General features: G+C 40.3%; 2 protein-coding genes across 3 annotated transcripts in view; one reads left to right on the top strand and one right to left on the bottom strand.

Moving 5' to 3' along the window:
* Positions 1-10,468: 10,468 nt before the first annotated feature.
* insm1b (insulinoma-associated 1b) lies at positions 10,469-13,136 on the top strand. Its single transcript, XM_053633340.1, has one exon. The coding sequence runs from the start codon at positions 10,746-10,748 to the stop codon at positions 12,141-12,143; it is 1,398 nt and encodes a 465-aa protein (XP_053489315.1). The 5' UTR covers positions 10,469-10,745; the 3' UTR covers positions 12,144-13,136.
* Positions 13,137-15,801: 2,665 nt separating this feature from the next.
* ralgapa2 (Ral GTPase activating protein catalytic subunit alpha 2) overlaps positions 15,802-24,777 on the bottom strand; it is a 129,212-nt gene continuing 120,236 nt past the window's right edge. For both annotated transcript variants that reach the window (XM_053633338.1, XM_053633339.1), the window contains one exon: positions 15,802-16,852. In XM_053633338.1, the coding sequence (XP_053489313.1) occupies positions 16,695-16,852 (158 nt within the window). In that variant the 3' untranslated portion in view covers positions 15,802-16,694. The remainder of the gene's footprint in view (positions 16,853-24,777) is intronic.

Below are 24,777 nucleotides of genomic sequence, written 5' to 3'. Positions count from 1 at the left end.
TTCCACAATAAACCTGGAATTGAACGTGTGTCTATATTGTCTCAATGCACTGTGAAGAGGATGGTTCGAGTGGCCAAAAAATCTCCAAGGATCACAGCTGGAGAATAGCAGAAGTTAGTTGTGTCTTGGGGTCAGAAAGTCTTAAAAAATACAATCCAAAGTCACCTACATCACCACAAGTTGTTTGGAAGGGTTTCAAGAAAAAAGCCTCTACTCTCATCCAAAAACAAACTCAAGCTTCTTCAGTTTGCCAGACACTACTGGAACTTCAAATGGGATCAGGTTCTATGGTCAGATGAAACCAAAATAGAGCTTTCTGGCAATAAACAACAGAGGTGGTTTTGGCACATACAGAGAGGGAGCCATATGGAAAAGTACATCATGCCCATGGTTAAATATGGTGGTGGTTCTTTAATGTTTTGGGGCTGTTTTTCTGCCAGAGGACCTGGACATTTTGTTAGGATACGTGGCATCATGGACTCTATCAAATATCAACAGATATAAAAAGAAAACCTGACTGCCTCTGCCAGAAAGCTTAAAATGGGCTGTGGTTGGATCTTCCAGCAGGACAATGATCCAAACATACATCAAAATCAACACAAAAATGGTCTACTGACCACAAAATCAAGGTCCTGTCATGGCCATCTCAGTCCCCTGATCTGAAACCCATAGAAAACCTGTCAGGTGAACTGAAGAGGAGAGTTCGCCAGCATTTGAAGGATCTGGAGAGATTCTTTATGGAGGAATGGTCTCAGATCCCTTGCCATGTATTCTCCAACCTCATCAGGCATCATAGGAGAAGACTCAGAGCTGTTATCTTGGTAAAGGGAGGTAGTACAAAGTATTGACTAAAAGGATGCCAATAATTGTTGCACATCTCTATTTAACAAAGATTTTTTTTTGATAAACCTGTGTTGTGTTTGCAATTGTTTGATATCCATGACAGCAGAGTATTTTTTGTGTTTTTTTTTTTTTTTAACAAAAGATCAAAAGGTTAACAATAAATACACTTTTTCACACCCTTACTAAGGGTGCCAATAATGGTGGAGGGCCCTGTAACTAAATAACTTCAGTAGACAAGTTAAATTAACTAAAATTATGTTGAGCACCTTGAAATAATTTCCTCATTGTTTTATAATATGTAATTGATCTTTTATCCTCTAACAATACAATCTATTTATTTCAGGCTATTTTGTGTTTTAATAATATTATTAGCAAAATATGTCTCAGTATACAGCTGACATAAGGGCAACATTTGGGCATACGGGCAACTAATGTGGCTGCTCTTTCTCTTTCTGACTAGGAATACACATATTTTATTTTCACTTTCTTTCATCTCTTTTTAATGTTTGACTCATCTTACTTACCTTTATATTTTTCCCTATATTTTAATTAGAAATACCTTTTCTGATGATGATGATTATTATTATTATTATAGCCTACTATAGCAAACTGTCAACCCTGTCACTGTCCATATCAGCCTTATTAACCTTAGTAACAGAATTGACATTTCTGGCTTATGTCAACTATAACTCCTCAAGCACATTGTATTGATACTGTAAAGGTTTACATACATTTTTCAAATAAAACTGTAAAATGAAATTGTTCTATATTCCAAAATCTAGGTAACAGGGTTGGTATTTGATTGTTACCAGTGGTTAAGTAGAATAAAATATTGTATATTATTTTTAATAATTTATATTACATGTGATGAAAATGTGATTAAATACATTATGAAAGAATCTGGACACGTTTGTATACACAATAACTACTGAGAGTAGATTTAATTATTTTCTATTTCTATTAGTTCTATATTCTATTACAGTTGGGGACATTGAAAAATATCTTGATTACTATATTAGAAATTCATATTATATATTTAAAATATCTTTTAAAAATGTATTTAAAAACTCTAAGCTCATAAAAACTGTACTTTACTATAGGTAATACATAATCATTTATAACAATTTCAAATGTAGATGTTTAAAACATTTTTTATAAGGCAGAGATTTGGAGTAATGTCCTACACTCTAAGAAATAAATCCGTAAAATAACAGAAAAGTACTGGCAGCTCATTACATGGATTTTGTCCCATAATTTAAAAACTGAAATTTTCTGTTAATTGACAGTGAACCCACAGTAATAAATAAATAAATAAATAAATAAATAAATAAATAAGGACATTTTCGGTTATTTAAATGGTATACCTTCAGTACAATGAGGGTGGTTTGAGCATGGACTCACCAGATGCTACTTCAGTGGATCTAAAACAAAGAACAATATTACTACTAATACATACTAATATTACACTGTGGTTGTTTTTTGTGTGTCAGACATGCAAGGAGAGAGAGAAAGAGATTTCTATATCAAGGGACAGGGAGAGAACAGACAGGGACAGAGAAAGAAATGGAGATAACTTGTAACTTGTAGAGCATGGGGATGCCTTTATGATTGACTGGCCAGATGCTACTTTTACAGCTGTAAAACAGAGGAAAATATTATTTCTAATGCACACTAACATTACACTTGAACTGTTAAGAGAGATAGAGAGGGACAGGGTGAGAAAGAGATAAACAGGGACAAAGATAGCTAACAATTTGTATACTGCGAGTACACAGGGATGGCTTGAATACAGACCCCCACTGGAGGTGGAGCCCTCTAAAGCTCTACGTATCATCTTGGAGACGTACTGCCATACAGAAATTATATAATCAAATGTAAAAATAAAACTCTGCATAGTCATCACTATATGAATGAAATATACATTGATTCTTATTAAAAGTACTAAAAGTTATTAAGTCATAAATGAGTGATTTTCTCTTTGTCTCTTGTTATTTGATGAACATTAATGACAGACAGCAGCAGGTATATAAGGCTGCTGTCACTTTAAGACCTAATGCACAGATCCAATATACTGACACACATCTGATTTCTTTCCAAAATGTTTAGGTTAACTTAACACATAACTGACTGCATTTACGTGAGTACTCACCAAGACCAAGGATGTAGCATGCCCAAGGCGAGATTATTTTTGGTCACAAAAAATTCGCTACTCACGCGCTGTCTACACACGGTTTTCTGTCCACAAACACTCAGAGCGCACGTGAATCACCTGTACAAAAAAAACAAAACACACACATGTGAAAAAACCTCGCGTAAAAAAATCACCTGTGAATCACGTGCTTTGGACAAATTGTGGTCAAATATACAGTCATACAACTGTTAATATACAGATATTTCTTACAGTTTATGGATATCAGGTATATAAGGACTCCCAGGAGTGTAACATAATTCACAATGCCTCTAAGTGTAGATGGCATTTGTTACTTTGTACCTGCACAGTTTATGGAAAATGCATATGCAAATTCATTTGTTATGTACATACTCACCATCATCCCTGACACTAATGCAATATTAATAAGCCACAAAAAGGACATTTTGATGAGCTGTAGTGCATCTCCTGAAATTGCCTTTTTTATTGGCAACCTCTAGTGACAAGAGGCAACCTGTGTAAGGATTGGGTCCTAGAGTGTGTGGCGAGGTAAATGTCATGCACTGCTTGGCTTTATGGGAGACTTCAGTATGATCTGCCCTTTTCCATTCTTTAGGCGCTGTTGTTTAAATAGGCACTTTTAATACTAGGCACCAGATGGGCCCTCAAACAAGTGTGGACTGAGGCATGTTTACCGCTCAGCAGTGTATGTGTGCGGAACAGGTGAAAATATCAAATCCCCTGCACCGATGGCTGAGCGGCAGATGCCAGGCCTGTAAAGCTTTATTGGGCATATGCAATTGTTTGGGCGATATTAACACAGAGGAGGCAGGACTGGATAAGATATGTGTAATGATCTGAAAGACAGTCTGGTGTGGGGCTCTGAAAGCACTACTCTGTCTGAATGATAGTTGTTGTATTACTAAATGAAAAGAAAAAAAAAAAGGTTTTTCTAAAAATCTGAGAAGTGGAGATCATTTTTATCAGACATTAACAATTAAATAAAATGTATTTGATTTAAACCACAACCATCCATGCACAAATCTTTCCAAGCAAGTTGAAATGCATGTGCCAGAGTGTGACTCAAACAGAATATTTACACATTTTTGCTTCACGCTTCCATTAAGTCTTGATGTGTATGAGCTCTATGTGCAAATATATGAGCACCTGGCTCTTTCTGTCAGCACAGGATCAGATTATTGTGTACATGACAGATCATACATGCAGCCCTGCAGAGCGACACAAAAAGATATACCATTTCCTGTAATTAAAACTAACAGCCAGTCCATAACACACACAACTTTGATTGACCTGCCTCACAGTCCTTTGATAACTGATTTGTGTGGCTCAGTTTAATGTAATGCAGGATGCTGTGTTGACATGGTTCAGGTGTGTTGAGCTGATGATCTCCATCCAGCACAATACATCTAGATACATTCAAATAGAGGGGTAGATATATACACCTATAGAAGACATTAGAAGAATTGCAGGATAGTATGTAATAGGAATGTGAGGGGATTGCTCTGATGGTGCTAATGATGGGACTCAATAACTGAAACTGGCTGGATCTCTGGGAAAATTGCTGCCTAGTATAACATTGCTTTCTGCTTAAAAACAACCACCCAGGCTTCAAACATGAATAAATCTTACTTGGAGTGAAAGGCCAAGGGGAAACTTTACAGAATAAATCGGCTCCAACCCCAGCATAAATAAAGAGGTTTGAGATCAGTTGAAGAAGTATCCAAGCTGTACCAATAGCAGTCCCAGGCCCTAGTCCATGTGATTACTTTAAAACTAATTCTTGTTGTTATTAAATATAATAATGGCAATAAGGTTACAATAAAGGGAGTTACAGTGGTGCAGCAGGGAGCATTGCCTCACAGACCCCTAGGAGACCCGGTTTGATCCTTGGCTCGAGTTACAGTCTCTATAGAGTTCCTGTGCATGTTCTCCTAATGTCCGTGCTGGTTTCCACAGGGTTCTCAGGTTTTCTTCCACTTCCTGGAAACATGCGGTAGGTAGATGAATGGTGAATATAGTGTTTTTGTACAATTTCCTTTAGCTGTTTTACTATGTACTTATTTAGATACATTATTGGTATGCATGATTATTTCTCTCATATATTAACAACCTTAATCCTTCTGTGTGGAATTTATCCAGGATCTACACGTCCTGGATGAGCAGGACATGATCAAGTGACAGGACCTTTTTGTATTCATGAGTCAACAAATGATTGTTTTATAGTAAACATTTAATTATGGAGCTATAACACAATTGTGATGAACATATAAATGCATAAACATGCTTGCACATCATGTCACTTCCTTTAATCTTACCAGCTGCTTCTGACCCTTGATCATAGCCTGTTCATTCAAGGCTTGTGCTGAGATGTCGTGAGCTCCCCGGCCATCACTCACATGGACAGCTCCCTTTTCTAACAGAATCAGACACACAGCCCCTCCTAATCCCCTCCAAGACAGAGACGGATGGGCTCCTGCTCACCCGCACCCTCTCTGTCTCTCTCTCTCTGCAGTCACAGTCACAATGGGCATCTGTCACAGAGTAATAGTGGCAGCAGCCAATGGCACAGAGATCAGGTCAAGTTTGAAAATTTCCACATGAGGCCACAATCAAGCTCATCAGATCCATTATACTGAACACCCAGCCTGTCAGAGTAAAGATTTCAGATGGACAACTTAATGGACTGGCATGATGGGTTTGGCACACATTATCATCCAACCTACTGGATTAAGAGTATGAAGGAAACTCTCTGTTCAGTACTTGGTGATGTTATTTACCGTAAATAGCTAAATCCAAAAAGACTTAAATACTGATAAAATACCAAGCCTGATAAAATGGTAACTCCACAGCTCTATTGTATCCAGATCATCAAATCATTCTGTACAACAGCACAACAGCAACAGGAAGTTCCGCTATGTGTGTATTTGATGGGATGTGCACAGCATCCCTCTGTCCCTCACATCTTACAGAACATCTGTCAGCTCTGCTGGCCCACTGCTGACTGTGCTGGAGGAATGCAGCTGTGGATTAGACCCTCCTGCCAGGCTGAGATACCAGAGCACTACACCACTGACATTTCCACATGACATTTGAGATCCTCTCTCTTTCACTGAGCGACTCTGAGGAGAGCGCTTCTCTTGTATGCAGTCATGTCGTTTGAAGGATAGATCAAACCAGAAAATAATGAACACAATCACATTTGCAAACCACAACTTGTTAAGAGATACAAAGGAACCATGCTGAGATCGACAAACAGTGTACTTTGTTTCAAACAAATGTGCTAATGCTGTTTCATATTCTATGAATGTTAAATGTAAATTTAGGTTTTGGTATGGCGTGAGTTCAATAGCTCCTGTAGGGTTATTAACTGTTTGCAACATTATTGTTTAACTACTTGCTTGACAGTATCCACACAAGAGTTTGCATATATGGATGACTAGGTTATGGAGGTGAAATGTGATAGAATTTCAAAAACAAAATAAGGCCAACAATGAAGCAAGATAAACTAAATGAGTGAGAGTCTTTGGTTTGATTATCTAATCACATTCTTTGTACATCCCATCAGCTCTTTGAAATGCTGTTGTTCAGGCTCATCATGGCTGATCTTGTGGAGACAGTTAGAAATCAGCTCAGAGATTCTTAAGCACTACACAGAGAATGGGAGTGATTAGTGTAACAACAATGACTATGAGTTTATTTGAACACAACTAACCATGCCAGTGCTCATCAGCAAGCCCTGATAATCAAGAGAATCAAGTCTCATATATCACAAGGCCTGATATTCCACACGAATACAATCACTGAGAATATCTCTTGCGTAGTACAACTTGTATAATTTATAAAAAAAAAAAGGTGAAACAATAACACTGCTAAATGTCATTACCCCAAGTCCTGTCCCGTATTGAGCCTACCTAGAAATTGATTAGTGTCATTAGTAAAGCTGCTAGTTATACTGTTTTTAATTGTTATAGATCATTAACACAAATTCCCAATGATCTGTGAATCCACACACAATTCTCAGGTACACACTCAGTATCTCCCACTCTGTGATATGTCAGATGAATCCATGAGGGAGATGTAAAGGCATTGCCTGAAGCACAGGGTCTGATCTCATTTGCTGCCTCTTATTATGCAAACCACTCCCTGACGCCCACCTTCTAATTAGGGCTAAATTAATTTGAGCACAATCTTTCATGTCTCAGGCCTGGGCTGTGCCTCTTCCCTCCATTTACAGAATCATATTAATGTTTGTGTGGGAACACTACTGCTGCAGATGAAAAGACTGATACAATTAATTAAGTCCTGCCTCTGTTTTTCCCCTCCTCTCACAGGAGAAATGATAAGTGTGATGAGCGGGCTCTGATTAACCCCATTATATGGGCTAATAAGGAAGATCATATAAAAATCAAGGAAGCTGCACAATTATGAGGGAATGCAAATTATGCAAGCTAACGAGCTATATGCCAATTTAGGAAATGCTTTGTTGGGAAAATGTGATGTTCAGCATTCTCAACACAGGGTCATTTATTCCTTTGTATGTACACGTGTGTGCATGCATAATTGCAAGGGACACACGACTGCGTGCATGCGAGTTTGATAATGTCTTTGCATCTGTCTCATGCTGTATCCGTGCGCTGCAACACTTCCGAGAGAGCAATGAGAGTCAGAAGCAGGCTTTCAGAACCATGGACAGCAGCTACAAACACCGTTTATCCAGCCTGGACTCAAGAAGAGACACTGAACAATTCCGATTTAAATGCATTTATACATATTTCTATTTAGTATTAATCATTATTATTTAGACTGGCAGTAATTAGCTTACCTGCTACTTGTTTAGAGGCTATACATTCGTAGCTATGAAACGGTAGCCTATTTACTGCTCTCAACCTCACACACCATTTCTAAATTCACTCACAAACATTTCTAAATGGTCAGTCAGTGAACAGATCATTCATAAGCGCCTTTAGATGGGATGTGAGGACTAGCAAAATAAGAATAGCAAAATAGGGTGAAAACTGTACATGAATGCTTGCATTCTACTTAGATATATTGCCAGGCTTGTCATCAATATGTCATTTTATTTTCTATACTTTCCAACGTACAGTATAGTATAGTAGCTATAGTATAGTAGCTATAGTATAGTATAGTGTAATAAGGTCTTTACGTGGCATGTTGATTGAGCTATAAATACTAGAAATGCGCTTAGCATATATGAACATGTCCCCTTTGAAGATCTCAACAGTTTACTATAAAATAAAAAGAATTTTTCAAATCACGGTCAATTCAACGTTCATCTTGTTTCGGACAAATCATTTCTAGGACCAGGTTTTCGAAAACAAAGATTTCATATTAAACATTATGCTAACGAATAAAGCTTTCTAAAACTCAGAGCGAAGAGTTTGTGTGGAGAGTCTCTGGGGGAAGCCTATGGCAGCTGTATGTAAATGAGAGGCCAGACAAGCATGCGCCATAGAGCAAACACACACACACACACACACACACACACACACACACACACACAGAGAGAGAGAGAGAGAGAGAGAGAGAGAGAGAGAGAGAGAGAGAGAGAGAGAGAAGCCTATACAGTCTCTTTATAAATACCATCGAAGCAAAGAATCTGTAGGACGACATATGATTGAAAGAATATTACCAGTACACTTGTGAGTCAATACATACATGGGTTACAGAATATAATGCTACAGAATATATAGGGTTACAGAATATAATGCTGTGTTGTGTGGAAAAAAACAATAGTGCGATTGAACTGAACAGTTCCTGAATAGTTTGTCTTACATACTCATTACGCTGTTTTTCAAATATCTGTAAGGCAGATGCTTTTGAGTTGACACAATTTCATATCCCAGCCCATCCTTATATGCACACGATGTAAAATCATACACTTTTAATAAGTGATGAAAGCAGAACAATGGGGCATTGCAGTGTTGCAGCCTGGGGCAGCAGGAGTGTGGTGAAGGTGGAGGCCTGTAGCGCACAGATGATTACAGCACGCTCATGCAGCACAGCTTTATGCTAATGAGCCCAACAATACGCCATGATGCCTGCACATTCACCCAGATCAGCTTTCCTCAACCAGCCCATCCTGCACCACTACAATGCAATTCAGTTTTACTAAATACACACTCTTTACAACATGGGGTTAAGGACAGGGCTAGGCTTGTGCCTGAACTAAAGCAGGCTCCGTTAAATATTTATATACATTTTGATAATAAATGGTGGTTTGTGGATAAACATTTAATACTGTTCGAAACGTTTAATAACTGTCTGAAAATATAATGATTATGCGTGTCAGAAAGTTATAGCCAGAATAGGCTATAGTTTCCTTGGCCCGCTGCAGTATGAATCGATATCTTGCAGTGCGCTTTGAAATTAAAGCTCATGCACTATATGCGTTCAAAGTTGACGTGAAACAACAGCACTTTCCTGCAAACTAACCAAAACTAAAACTACATGAGACAGGTATGTGCATAGTGCTATAGCCTCCAATGATCATTTCCATTCTGCTGAAACAGGCCAAAAGATGGTTCTCAAAATAGTGGCTTATCTGGGAGGATTGGAAGATTTAATGGTGTCTAACTAGTGGAGTGACCTTGAGGGCAACACCCATCTCTCTGATTTCCCCCAGCACGCGTCTATATTTGGGCCAGATTGCTTGTGTGTTCTGTTTCACAGTGGAGGGGTCAATTTGCTTTTCAAACGCAAAAGGCTCTGACGGCTGGGCAGACGCGGCCATTGTGTTCAAAGATGAGAGCCCTTCTTATTACTTATGTATGCGCTAGCCGGCTGATTTATAAGTTCAGTTAAACTACCGAGAAAGACACGTGCCCTATTAAGTATGTGTCTGCTTGAAACCTGGCGATTCCTTTCTACAGATGGCGTTGCTTAAAGGTAGTAGTAATAAGTGGAAATGGGAAGAGATGATCAAATATTTAATAGTATAATAATAAAAGGACGTGCTAATAATAAAAATAATCGGAATTTCAAATGCCACACAATTCAAAATGGACCTGGTGTTATCAAAGTGTGTGTAGAAAAGAAAAGAAAAATAACAGAAATAAAAATCAAACAAAAACAAGAACAAAAATGTATATACCGTTACAGCATCTGAATGATTAAAAACAGTTATTTTAAAATATTGACTGTTTTTGTTTGTGTAAAGTGATCTATGTGAATTCCAGTTAAAGCTGGGATTATTGTGGTGTTGAGAAGCGTTTCCTTTCAGCAGATCTGCGGCCCCTGAAGACGCGCACACGCACACAGCCACGGCACGTGTTCCTCTCTATAGAAAGCCATCAGACCGTAAACGGAGAAAAAAGTCCCGGCGTGTGTTCTTTTAAGGGAGGGGCTTAGAGAGCGAATTAATATAATAAAGCGCAGGTACATCTGCTCAGCAAATCGGCGGCGTTTTCCTGCGCAGCCCCCAGCCCAAGTGCTCCATTCCCTCCCACAGCCAATTCCACAGAGATCCTCCGGGCGCCTGATTGGATGAGAAGCAAACGATAAGGGGCGAGAACAATAGCATCATCCCTCCTTAAAAAGAGTGCAGCTATGTATTAAGAGAGAAGAAGAAAAAAAAACGTTACGGGGAGGGGAGGTAGGCACACCCTGACCAAAAGGTACTACACCCGGCGTGTCTGTAGCCAAGTGCACAGCCGTGGATCACATTCAACGCATCGCATCCTCTCCAAGTGCCTTTCTTCATCCGCCCGCCGACATGCCCAAAGGTTTCCTGGTGAAAAGAAACAAGAAAGCGGCACACGTCTCTTACCGGATTCGTTGCGATGACGATGATGGACAGGAAGCGACTCTGGAATGTCAGATTCAGCGCGACGCGTCCCCGCCTCTGTCCAGTACCTGCATCCCGGAGATCGCAGCATCATCACCATCCGATGCAGCAGACACGCCGGTCCACGGTCACGGAGCCAAACCAGTGCAGTTTGGTAATCCGGAGGCGGTTTATCAAGCCCTATACAGCCCCACCCGCCCCATCAGCAAGGACCATGAGAGGAAATATTTCGACAGAAGTTTCAACCTGGGCTCGCCCATCTCCGCCGAATCATTTCCGACTCCTACCTCTCTCACCAGCCTGGACCACCTCCTTTTTGCTCCGGTAGACTTGAAAATCGGCTCCAGCAACAGCAGCGCGCTGACATCGGCTGTTAGGAGCGTCGGAAAAAGGCCCTCCACTGACACCGAGCGCAAAAGTAAAAGCGGAGCCAAGAAACCCAAAGCCATACGGAAGCTGACCTTCGAGGACGAGGTGACCACTTCACCAGTACTCGGCCTTAAAATCAAAGAGGGCCCTGTCGACCTGAAACCGCGAGCCTTATCTGCCAGTGGCAACAAACCCCTAGGAGAGTTCATCTGCCAACTCTGCAAGGAAGAATACGCGGACCCGTTCTCTTTAGCGCAGCACAAGTGCTCGAGGATCGTGAGGGTCGAGTACAGGTGTCCTGAATGCGACAAAGTGTTCAGCTGTCCTGCTAACTTGGCCTCTCATCGCCGCTGGCACAAACCGCGCGCTCAGCCTGCACCCGGCGTGCCAACTTCACAAGCGGCCAAGAGCGACACGTCCAAAATGCCCGCTGTCTCCAGAGGCTTCGGAGAGGAAATCAAAGACGGAAGAGAGTATTCGAGCGAGAGGGACTCTCCGAGCCCGGCTTTGTCAGAGTCCGGCTCAGAGGACGGCCTGTACGACTGCCAGCGCTGCGGGAAAAGGTTTAAACGCCAAGCGTACCTCAGAAAGCACGTGCTGGCCCAGCACGCGCTGCAAAACCAAATGATGGGCGACACTTTTCAAAGCGCTGAGAGAGGAGAGAGCCCGGAAATGGCGCAGCACTCTGGAGAAGGCAGCCCGAGTCCGAATCTGAGCCCGCTGAATTTAAGCCCAGCTGACTGCATGCCGTGTCCGGTCTGCGGTGAGATCGTGGCTGACAGAGTGAGCCTGGAGCGGCACGTGCGCGTTCTGCACGCTTCGCAGGTGTTTCCATGCAAGCACTGCCCTGCCACTTTCTACAGCTCTCCAGGTCTGACCAGGCATGTCAACAAGTGTCACCCCACAGAAAAGCGGCAGGTTATTCTGCTTCAGATGCCCGTGAGGCCCGCGTGCTGAAGAACAGCGAAACGGAAACCAGGAAGCGCGCGCACTCGCACCTGCACCCAGAGGCTCACGGGCTACGTGTAAAACTGCCCACTTCTATACTCTACCCGGAGGCGCATCATTTTACCTTTATCACGCTTTCCTGCAGTTTTAGAGCTTGTAATGATTAGGAATCTCTCCTAGTCAGCTAACAAAATTGGCATCGATCTACAGTTGAAATGACTATATTTTGAGATTTCTCACGCCAAGTAGCCTAAAGAAGAGTATTAGTTTGGTTGTGAAATGGTATTTTTCTAGGGCCGATGCACACGTGGTAATGTAATAGCTTCTAGACCTAAGATAACGTTCAAACGTTGGTGTACCTCTGTGAAAGCCTCGAATTCACATGCTGTACATTTCTCTCGTCTGTAGCTTTAATCTAGTATGTGAATTGCAGGATGTGGGAATTTCTCTCTCCAAAAGGTTCCCTTTAGAATAGCCAGAAATGCCTTTAGAGAAACACATCAAACACTTGCTGTATAACTGCCTTAAAGAACTCGGTGTAATGATTGTTTTGATTTTGTTTGAATGTCGGCACATATTTACAATTTACTGTCATTATGTAAGATGATTGTAAAACGTTTAATCGTTAATATTTATTTATGTATTTATTTATTTACAATTGTTTCATGTAAGTTATTGTGTTCTTGAGTAATTGAAGTCCTTTGTCCTATTTTATAGCCGATTGTTGGGTCGGGTTCGAGTTGTGTAGGCCTGTCTTCAGTGCTCTTACAATCTGATCAGCTCTTGTAAACGTGAAGCTCTTAGAGATGCAATCCTTTTCTATAAACAAGCTTATTTTCTTAAATGTTTGCTACTAGCGCTGTACATGTTGTGTTGTCTACTAAAATAAAAAATATTTTTAAAAGCGAATCTTTATTAATCAGAGTTTCATTAAATATTGGGCATCAATGATTCACAAAAACACAAAGTCCAGATGGATATAAAAAAAGAAAGAAAATAAAAGACTTTACAGATTTATTTTTATTACTGATAGTTCAGACACTTAACTGTTTGTCATTTAAATCAGTTTCTCATCATTCAGTTTCCATTCTGTGTTCGTATAAATGTATAATCAACAAAATCTAATTGTAAGAAAAATTATTTACCCTCAAGAAAACGTGCATTTAGACTTCAAATGGACTGGCAAAGTGTTGATTCTTTTGTTCAACAGCTACACTTTTTGCTACACATTTGTTTTGGCCATGATTCTGGAAAACATAACTGACTTAGTTGATTCTATCTTCACTTCTGCTGATATAGAACGCCATATAACATAATGAACATAACGAGATTAAGACTGGTTTTCCAGTGGCTGTTTTTACAGTGTTAGCTGTGTTTGGCGGAGTTTTTTCAGCAGCCTTAGGTGTTGGAGTGTGTCCACCTGTAGTGTCTGTGTGTGTGAGAGGGGGATTGCCTGCTGGAGAGTAGTGAGGAGACAGATGGAGGGGGGTCAGGTTACCCCTGCTGCGCTCTGGGCTGCAGTTAAAGAACAGGACAACCTTTAACCCCCAAAACACCCCTCAGCCCCCTCCCGCAGCAGGACAACCTGCCAGCGCATCACACGCTGCTGAGGGCCTTTTGAGTCACACTAACTCACACCACACACACACAAACACTACAAACACACAGCTTGAAGATACTCGCAAAAGTGACCCTGTTAGCCCTTACTGATATAAAAACAAAAGCTGCTGCTGATTTTTTTTTTTAAACAATGAAAAAATTATTCAGGTTCTTAAACTGTTTAAACTAAATATGAAGAAGGCACATTTTTTCCACCCTAACTATTACAACTCACTGAGTTTACTACAAAATATTTTTCAAGTTAAAAGAGTTCAATATATGAGGCTTATACTGAATAAAATCTGCACATAAACATTCACAAGTCAAAATTACATAAGTAATAATAACAATATAAATCCAGTCACATCTCCAGTCAATAATAATAATAATAATGCATTAGACATTTTGATGTTACTAATATTTGATATTTAATTAAACATAATGGTTGAATTATATTAGTAGATAAGTACTTATTTATACAGAAAATGTAAAGTTTAAGTTAAGAAGGAAACATTAAGAAAAGGCATTGAATAAACACTCATTTGTAAATCTCATTCTGATTTAATGAAATGTTCTGATTTCACTTTCCTAGTAAAGATAGAATGATTATTTTTTTTCCATTAAAAACAGTCTGATATGTTAACAAGTCATGATGAAATCTTCAAGATGTCTTTTACAAAGATTATATTACAGGCATTAATATATTTAGATCCTTCAGGATTTGGAGCCCTCACAAAGGACACAATGTACAAGAACAACAACTAAATGTAGCATAAACACAGATGACACGTCACTTAAATTATGCCAGTTGCAGTAGGACAGATCCCTGGCACAAACCACATCAGCACCTTAAAACCAAACACCAATGAAGCCTACATAGTAACCATACCAAACCTACAGGAAATGAGTGAGTGTGCACTACAAGGCTGATCACACGATGCAGCGCTCATAGTCCAGAGAAACTTCAAATGGCCAGGTGTGTGTTTGTGACTTGGAATAGGGCTCTGGTTTGTATACATTCCTCAGTATTCTTCATTCAAGATTAAAGATCTCCTATGTTCCTTATCAGTGCTTGTAGGAGGAAAAAAAAGTGTCAAGACAAGAGGGTAAAGAGAACACAATGGAAAGGTGTACACGTAAGGCAAAGTAGTGCAGCATGTGTCTTGCTGCAGCTTGGGCGGGGCTTACAGAGTGTGTAACACCTGGCCTCCATGGCAACTCGTCTAGGGCACTAGGGGAACAGAGGGTAGGTGTCATGGAGTTGGCAGCACCAGGCCGCCGCCTGCTATAGAGAGAGGGAGGATTTTTGGGGGTGTGGAAAGAAAGAAAGAAAGAAAAGAGTGTGTGTGTGAGTGAGAAAGAGACAGAGAAAGACAGAGGTGCTGCCATATGTCCTATTTCCCTGCTGGTATGGTAAAGGGGACTCAGAGATGGCACAGGGGAATGAAGCGGAGCAGGTGGAGGAGGACTGCCATTCAGGATCCAATCAGAAGCAAGCAGCTCTTACAAAGCAGTGAAATGTATGGGATGATCCCCGAAACCCTCTGCAGCTCTAGAGACGAGTCACACTCAACAAGTTCTCCCAAAACAGGAAAGACAAAAGGTGTCACAACAGCAAGGTGAGGAAACGCAGCTGACTGATCGCAGCTAGTAGTGAGCAGAAATATGAACACAGGCACTGTGTTAGCATTCAAAAGTTGTCCAAACCCCCAAACTCCACACCCACAACACCCCTGCGTATGGAGTTAAGATTCACCTGAGGATCCGGTGGCAATTTAGCATGTGGTCAGGAACAGATCATAATTCTGATGGTGGATATTATGCTGTACATACAATATGAAACAAAAGACATAGCAAATAAAAATTCAAAAATATGTACATCCAAGAATGAAAGAAAGAAAGAAAGCAACAAACACCCGTGTATGAAATAATGGAATATCATAGTAGCATAACAAGACCAAAACAGGACTTAATTTATAGATTATGAACAGAGTCATTAGAACAAATATACATATACGAACACAATTATAATTGGAGACCAGCATGATTACACAAATCAGACATAAAACTGTTATACCAATAATTTAAAAAGTACATGATAGCCAAAAAACAAACAAACAAAGAAACAACAGAAAAAAAACAGCCATTCCAAGTCATCCCATCTTAAAAAGACCACATAAACTGTCCACTCAGATAAAGTAGGCCATTTTCACAAATTATTAAAGTAAGTTTGAAACTTGCAATAGATATGTAAATTTGATGTAGCTCTTATAAACGACCTCTTCAGCATGACAGACTGCTTCTAAACACCTATGACAATGTCCCTTTTTTATTTCTAAAGAAAATAAGTGAATGGTCAGTGGAGAACCACAAAAGACAAAAGTGGTCTGCACACATTCACTATCCTCCTCTTAATGGCTTTGTAATTTCTTAACCTTTCAGTGTTTAAGACATTAGGAGCTTCGGGGAAAAAGAGATTCACATATGGACTTGTCTAAGGTCACATCACAGAAGTTTTATCAAAAAGCTGCTTTGTTGCCTGTTAAAGTCAGTCTGGAGAAATCTGTTTCTACATTTATATCCCACAGTTCAACTAGATTCAGAGCAAAGTGTATGTTATGTGCATTATAGTCAACATTCATAGATGTCTGTTTACATTTACTCCAGCAAAAAAGGGACACCACACCCTGATGCCACTCTGTGTGGGAACTCAACCTTAGAGAAGCATTGCACTCATGTGACATTGTCTCATCTCCCAGTGCTACCAAAACGAAAAAATTAAATAAAAATCCAGTTAGAAGTGACAAGAAGACTTCTCAGAGCCACACACACACACACACACACACACACACACCCACACACACACACACACACACACACACCTGCATACACACAGCACAGCTTTAAGTTCTCTGCAGTCTGAAGACGTTTGATGACGTGCTTATTTGTTAAAAGAGGAGCTCAGTTGGAGGACTTGCTGATGGCGCTGGCCGAGCGCCGGAGTTTTCCTGAAACCCGGTTCTTGGAGGCGCGAGGCAGGGTGGGTGAAGCTTGCTCAGTAGACTCGCTGCTCGTCACAGGAACGCTTAGTTCAGCGCTCATGCTGCCAGTGAGGGAGCCTGAGGAATGGCAAGCGACAAGACAAACATCAGCCATGGCACTGTGACTGAGAATTGACTGAACATGCTTTCTTATGGAGTAAAGCCAAATTTATGTAAAAACATGCGAGTGCAGCTCTGGAAAGGTCTCTCAAGATTGGAATGAATTAAATTAAGTAAATACTTAATTAGTCTTAACTGAATGATTTGGGTTAAGGTGTTCTGATTAAAAAAAAAAAAACAAAACAGAAAAGCATAAATACATATAATAATTACACTAAATAAAATAAATAAATAAATAAATAAATAAATAAATAAATAGATAAATAAAGTAATTATTCAGTGAGAACAGAACTAGCAGGGAGATGCCACAGGTTGACTTGCTAAGCCATTACACATTTCTTAACCTGACTTGTGATGCATCAAAAAAAAAAAAAAAAAAAAATGAATTCCACTATTTGGAGTGACATTAAAAACTGAAGACAGCACAATTATTCAAATTATGCATTAAAATAGGTCTTCCAGCCCAACTTCTTGAAATTGTGAAATTAAAATAAGCCTTCCACATTGTAAAGCTGGCATCTGCTCGGCTATTTTATTTCTGCCGTTCTTTTCTGTCATTTTCTTTCTTTTTTTTTCATGGGCATCTCAAATTACTGAGAGCAGATGGTGTAGGGAACATGTACTCAGCGGAGAGGGCCGCAGCCTCTGCAGCCTCCCTGCCCTCCACTCCAGGGCTTCTCAGAGTGAGGGGGAGGAGAGTGCAAACAGCGCTCCCTCAGCGGCTCAAAGGATGATGAGAGGAGGGAACGAGGGTGGGGAGGTGTCCCTTCCAGGCGTCATCCACACAGAGTGCTTTGTTAAGCTGCCCAGCTCACAGGATGCCAGCAGTGAGGATGTAGACTAATCCATATGTCTCTCACATGGCATAATGCTTGCTTGCTAAATCAGACTTGCTGAAAAGTTAGGCATTGTGCTTGTGAGTCAGTGAATCCTTTATTTTTGTAACTGGATGTTTTTAAAATGGTAGCCATTTGTAGAATTTGGCATGGGCAAGAAGAAATGAGAGAAAGGAAGTGCTTTTAGGAAATCAGGCACTGAATTCAACCTGTACTCATGGTTAGAAAATATGGACTTTCAACATACATAATCCTCTGAATTCAAAGAACCCAGAAAAAAAAAAATCAGGTGTGAGAACTGTACTTAAATTAATAATAAGACGTTGGAAAAAGAAAGACGGAGAGAAACAGAGAGAGAGAGGGAAAGAGAGAGAGAGAGAGAGAGAGAGAGAGAGAGGAAAAACTAGAGTAAAATAGGCTTCATTCCTATTGGCTCCCAGCAGCAATCCAAACAAAGCGTAAGTGGCAAAGACATTTTCCAGTAGGGCAGGTGTTAGTGTCAGATGTGGCCCCAGGCAAATAGGCACACGCCAAAGGACAAAAAAACAGAAGGGGGGCGGAGAGGATAAAGCAGGGACATGCCAGACAGAATTTAAAAAAAAAAAGAAAGAAAAAAAAAAACACACACAATGAGCGCACCCATACCATACATGCTGCTACTATGTTACAACTGGTCCAGCCGTGCATTTCTCTCAGTAATCTTACCAATCTGATAGCCATCCCCAAAACAATCGTCTCTCTGCATTCATTTCAAAGCTCTGGGCAAATGCAGTTCATTAGTGAAATAAAGACAGAAAGATGAGTAGACCAGCAAAAAAAGGAGGTGGGCTTTCTGTGATAGTACACAAGCTTCCAGACAAAGGGACTCTTACCTTCATTTACTGAACTGACACCTGTAACATTTCTAATCTATAAAAGGAGAGAAGACAATAAGCAACACGTAAGACGCACACAGTAACAGGGAGGAGGGAAGTGTAAGAGTGTGTGTGTGTGTGTGTGCGTGTGTGTGTGTGTGCGTGTGTGTGTGTGCGTGTGTGTGCGTGTAGGACAGGGAAAACACAGGAAGGAAGGAAGGAGCAGAGGAAGATGATGATGAAAGATGCGGAGGGAAAGTGTGGAAATGGTGAAAAAAACAAACCCTTGTGTGTCGTTGCAATGTGTTAGTGGTTTCCTGTGAATAAAAGTAGGACATCACGGAAAAAACCCTGCATATATATTTTAAAAAAAGAGCTATAAACAGTGCAATGAAACATGGTTATCAAGAAGCGCAAAAAAGAACGGATCTGTCATCTGTTCAGTCTGACCTACTTCAATCCTCAGCATAGTTTTATTTGAAAAAAAATGGTAAAAGTTTAATTTTTCATCATTGGAAACTCTTTGTCCAAACCTGGAACTGACTTTACAGAGAGAAAAGTATCACCTTCCAATAGACTAACACGCACACACGCACGCATGCACAAACACACCTGTGAGTAACCCTGTTCAAGCATATGTATTAATTCACTGTAAAACCTATTGACCATAGATGTTAAAGCTAACAAGAGTGTTTAAAGAGAAAATGCATGAGAAGTTATTAACATTATTTTACACTGGAAATGTGGATATAGTATACCTTTAAAAAGATTTAAGGCACATAATTGGACCGAAATTACCTATTAGAGCAAAGCTTTAAAGGTACACTGTATGCAGCAATAAGGTGTACACACATGGTACCACCGGGCAACAAGGAACGGCACTGTTGAGTAGTTTTTTTCCTGAGAGTGTAACATTTGTCTTATCCATCCATCCATCCATCCATCCATCCATCCAACACAGGCTCATGGGAATCTGGAGCCTATCCCAGTGAACTCAGGGTGCCAACCTATTGCAGGGCACAATCTCATACACATTCACACAATTTGGAATTGGCAATCAGCCTACAACACATGTCTTTGGACTGGGGGAGGAAACCGGAGTACCTGGAGGAAACCCCCAAAGCACAGGGAGAACATGCAAACTCCATGCACACAGGGCAAAGGCGGGACTCGAACTCCCAACCCTGGAGATGCGAGGAAAACGTGCTAACCCCTAAACCACCGTGCCACCTGATCTGTCTTATTGTTAACATTCTATCATGCTAATCACTCATTGCAGTCAATGTTTGCAGCTTTTAGCCCGAACAGAAACCCGGGTGTACAGTGCATCCGGAAAGTATTCACAGCGCTTCACTTTTCCACATTTTGTTATGTTACAGCCTTATTCCAAAATGGATTAAATTCATTAATTTTCCTTAAAATTCTACAAACAATACCCCATAATGACAACGTGAAAGAAGTTTGTTTGAAATCTTTGCAAATTTATTAAAAATAAACAAACAACAACTACAAAAAAACACATGTACATAAGTATTCACAGCTTTTGCCATGACACTCAAAATTGAGCTCAGGTGCATCCTGTTTCCTCTGATCATCCTTGAGATGTTTCTACAACTTGATTGGAGTCCACCTGTGGTAAATTCAGTTGATTGGACATGATTTGGAAAGGCACACACCTGTCTATATAAGGTCCCACAGTTAACAATGCATGTCAGAGCACAAACCAAGCCATGAAGTCCAAGGAATTGTCTGTAGACCTCCGAGACAGGATTGTATCGAGGCACAGCTCTGGGGAAGGGTACAGAAACATTTCTGCAGCATTGAAGGTCCCAATCAGCTCAGTGGCCTCCATCATCCGTAAATGGAAGAAGTTTGGAACCAGCAGGACTCTTCCTAGAGCTGGCTGCCTGGCCAAACTGAGCGATCGGCGGAGAAGGGCTTTAGTCAGGGAGGTGACCAAAAATGGTCACTCTGACAGAGCTCCAGCGTGTCTCTGTGGAGAGAGGAGAACCTTCCAGAAGAACAACCATCTCTGCAGCACTCCACCAATCAGGCCTGTATGGTAGAGTGGCCAGACAGAAGCCACTCCTCAGTAAAAGGCACATGAAAGCCCGCCTGGAGTTTGCCAAAAGGCACCTGAAGGACTCTCAGACCAAACATTGAACTCTTTGGCCTGAATGTCAAGAATCATGTCTGGAGGAAACCAGGCACCACTCAGCACTGGTCCAATACCATCCCTACAGTGAAGCATGGTGGTGGAAGCGTCATGCTGTGGGGATGTTTTTCAGCGGCAGGAACTGGGAGACTAGTCAGGATCGAGGGAAAGATGAATGCAGCAATGTACAGAGACGTCCTTGATGAAAACCTGTTCCAGAGCGCTCTGGACCTCAGACTCGGGCGAATCTTCCAACAGGACAACGACCCTAAGCACACATCCAAGATAACAAAGGAGTGGCTACAGGACAACTCTGTGAATGTCCTTGAGTGGCCCAGCCAGAGCCCAGACTTGAACCCGATTGAACATCTCTGGAGAGATCTGAAAATGGCTGTGCACCGACGCTCCCCATCCAACCTGATGGAGCTCGAGAGGTCCTGCAAAGCAGAATGGGAGAAACTGCCCAAAAATAGGTGTGCCAAGCTTGTAGTATCATACTCAAAAAGACTTGAGGCTGTAATTGGTGCCAAAGGTGCTTCAACACAGTGTTGAGCAACAGCTGTGAATACTTATGTACATGTGCTTTTTGTTTTTTATTTTTAATAAATTTGCAAAGATTTCAAACAAACTTCTTTCACGTTGTCATTATGGGGTATTGTTTGTAGAATTTTGAGGAAAATAATGAATTTAATCCATTTTGGAATAAGGCTGTAACATAACAAAATGTGGAAAAAGTGAAGTGCTGTGAATACTTTCCGGATGCACTGTATGTTGAAACACACAATGCATATCTTAAATTAGCAGCATATCAATATTAGCTAGCTGGCTGTAAAAGTTTACGTCCAAACAAAACTAGCTTGCTATCATCTGAGAAAATCATTCTTCAGTGTGTTTGGTCTAATTAGCAAGCTAACTAAACTAGTCAGAAGACCATGCTTAGGTATACGGTAAGCATGCCGGTCAGTGATAAAGTCAGGGCAAAGTGCCTCATCAGCTACGTAAGCAGAGTGCATGTGAAGCTGTAGGAGGTGAAACCAGTTAATATTTGAAATGACTGATGACATTAAAACAATTAACATTCATTTCATGGGGTTGAAAAGTTCAGAGTGTAGATGAACTCTTTTTCTTTATGCTTCCTCACTTCACTACTCCCGTATGAACAACTAGTAGATGTCATTAATGCTATCTGTTATCGCTTGAAGTGTCTCAACAAAGGAGAAATCTTTCATTTTGATGGTACGAAGGTACTCGACAAAATGACCAGCCAGTCTCCTCTCGAGTTCTCCAATGTACAGCTGCTGTACATCTCTTATGGCGAAAACAATAAATGACTCTGATGCACAAGGAGTGATGGGTGACAAACCCGATCCTTTAGGGCCTGCGATTTTATTGGCTGTGTTGATAAATATACAAGTGAATGGTTGATTAACTCCTGATCAGAAAGTCTCTGATGTTTTGTCCTGTCTATAAGAGATGAGTTCTTAAAAAAGGAAGCAGTCCAAGTATAATGTGAGCCAGTTTTATGTGATAAGCACCATAGGAATTCTCTGTCTTAGCAGCGAGTTGTTCATAGGTCAACACATATGTTCTCTCCATACACAGTCACAGTATGGTAACACAGTCTTGGCAAAATTGATGCCTTTTTAATGACCTGGTTTCAACTCCTACTGCTTCACAATCACTTAGTCTGCTGATACATCCTGTTTCCCTGGAAAGCTTGTGTATTAATGCTTAACGTTTATTACATCTTACTATTATTCAAATCATATATGATACTCAGTTTTGTACCATTTGCACTCTAGTCTGTGACCTGCATAGAAACTGAGAGTCAATGTTTATGCAGATATAACATACAATTAGAGAGCATACTAATCATACTACATACTTACACACCCCTGTTAAAATGGCAGGTTTTTGTGAAGTAAAAGAACACCACTAAGGTCATGTCAGAACTTTTCCCACCTTCAATGTGACATTGCAAAGCATACAAATAAAGTGAAAAACAGACACCTTTTCTATGGGGGAAAAATGAAAAACGTACATTAACCTAGCTGCATAAGTGTGCACAGCCCTAAACTAATACTTTGTTGAAACACCTTTTGATTTTATTACACCACTCACCACTTTTTGGGTAAGAGTCTATCTGCATGGCACATTTTGACTTGGCAATATTTTCACACTCTTTATTGCAAAAACATTCTACATCTGTCAAATTGTAAGGGCGTCTCCTGTGCACAGCCTGCGTCAGGTCACCCCATAGATTTTTTAACTGGATTCAGGTCTGGGCTCTGGCTAGGCCATTCACAAACACTGATCTTCCTTTGGTTAAGCCATTCCTTTGTTGATTTGGATGTATGCTTTGGGTCATTGTCGTGCTGAAAGGTGAAAATCCTTTTCACATTCAGCTTACTAACAGACACCTGAATATCTTGCACTATAATTGACTGGTATTTGTAGTGGTTCATGTTTCATTCCAACTTGATAAAATCCACAGTTCTGGCCGAAGAAAAGCAGCCCTAAAGCATGATGCTGCCACCACCATGCTTCACCGTGGGTATAGTGTTCTTTTGATGATGTTTTCTGCCAAACAAGTCGTTCGGAATTATTTTACCTTTTGGAATTGGTCTCAGCAGACCATAACACATTTTGCCACATTGTTTGGGGTGATTTATTTGGGCTTGGATGTTTTTAGTGAGAAAGGGCTTCTGTCTAGCCGCCCAACCCCATAGCCCAGACGTGAAGAATATGAGAGATTGCTTTCACATGCAGAGAGTAATCAGTACTTGTCAGATATTCCTGCAGCTCCTTCAATGTTGCCGTAGGTCTCTTGGGAGCCTCCCTGGTAAGTTTTTGTCTTGTCCTCTTGTACATTTTGGAAAGACATCCTGTTCTTGGTAATGTCACTGCGGTGCTCCATTTTCTCTACTGGTTGATGATGGCCTTCATGGTGTTCCATGGTACATCTAATGACCCTTTTTTAAATACCACACCTCCAATTATAAAGCAGTTTGCACATTTATGCAATCAGCTTATTGTAACTTTCGTATTTTTCCTATTTTCCCCTAAAATGTTTCTGATTGTTTTTCACTTAATTTTTATATGTTGTAATTTGGAGAAAAAAAATCTGACTTGATTTATCTTGGTTTTATATTTTTTTTACATTACAAAAAACTGCCATTTTAACAGGGTTGTGTAGACTTTTTATATCCATTGTACGCTGAAGCTTCAGTAAAATCTGAGACAGCTGAGCCAAAACTGGCATGTCTTTCCTAATAGTTCATGTACATGCTAAAACTACTCCAGTCTATGTCATACATGGTTTCAAAAGTTCTTTAATTGTGATACTGAAGATCGGTCACTAAATATAAACTACCAAGGGTGGAAAAAACACATATCATTAACTAAAATTCGAATATAGTTAAATTTAGCAACTATTTTCTGCCAGAACTATGAGAGCATATCTGCTCCTATTATGATGCAGTGGTGCTTTCTCCTCAATGTAAACAAGTTTCTGCAACAACACACCATTACACCATCGTTATTTTTACAGTGACGGATAACAAAAAAAAGGGATAATTTTTACTGACACATTGCACGTTTGGCCAAAAAGAATTCACGATAAATTTGAGGTTTTTAATGTTGATGAATAAATATTACAAGATGATGCCTCAGTGAGTTGGAACAATATGTTGATATTCTGAACATAGTTATTTTGTGCTTTTCAACATGAGGGCAGGGAAACCAGGAGCGAGGTGTAAAAAGAGAAGAAGGTGTGTCCTATATGCATAACCCTGACCCCCTACACCACATATCCTAAGGACCGACTCTGGCTCCATAAGCTCCAAACACTCATTAAACAGTCTGCAATTTACAGGCTGCACTTTTTATAGAAAATACGTGTGTGGTTTTGATGAGGAGTGGTTAACACTACATAATGTAGTGTTATTTATCACCCATCGAAATGCACTGCATGTGTTTAAAAACAAATGCGAGTACTCATTTGCATTCATTTTACGGAATCCAAGAAATTCAAAAGAC

Source organism: Ictalurus furcatus, chromosome 9, assembly GCF_023375685.1.
Source record: "Ictalurus furcatus strain D&B chromosome 9, Billie_1.0, whole genome shotgun sequence".
Classification (NCBI taxonomy): Eukaryota; Metazoa; Chordata; class Actinopteri; order Siluriformes; family Ictaluridae; genus Ictalurus; species Ictalurus furcatus.
This window is presented reverse-complemented; position numbering and strand designations above follow the sequence as displayed.

What these genes read in the sequence shown, in the direction of transcription:
- insm1b (XM_053633340.1), top strand. Translation starts at nt 10,746, where the DNA reads ATGCCCAAAGGTTTCCTGGTGAAAAGAAACAAGAAAGCGGCACACGTC.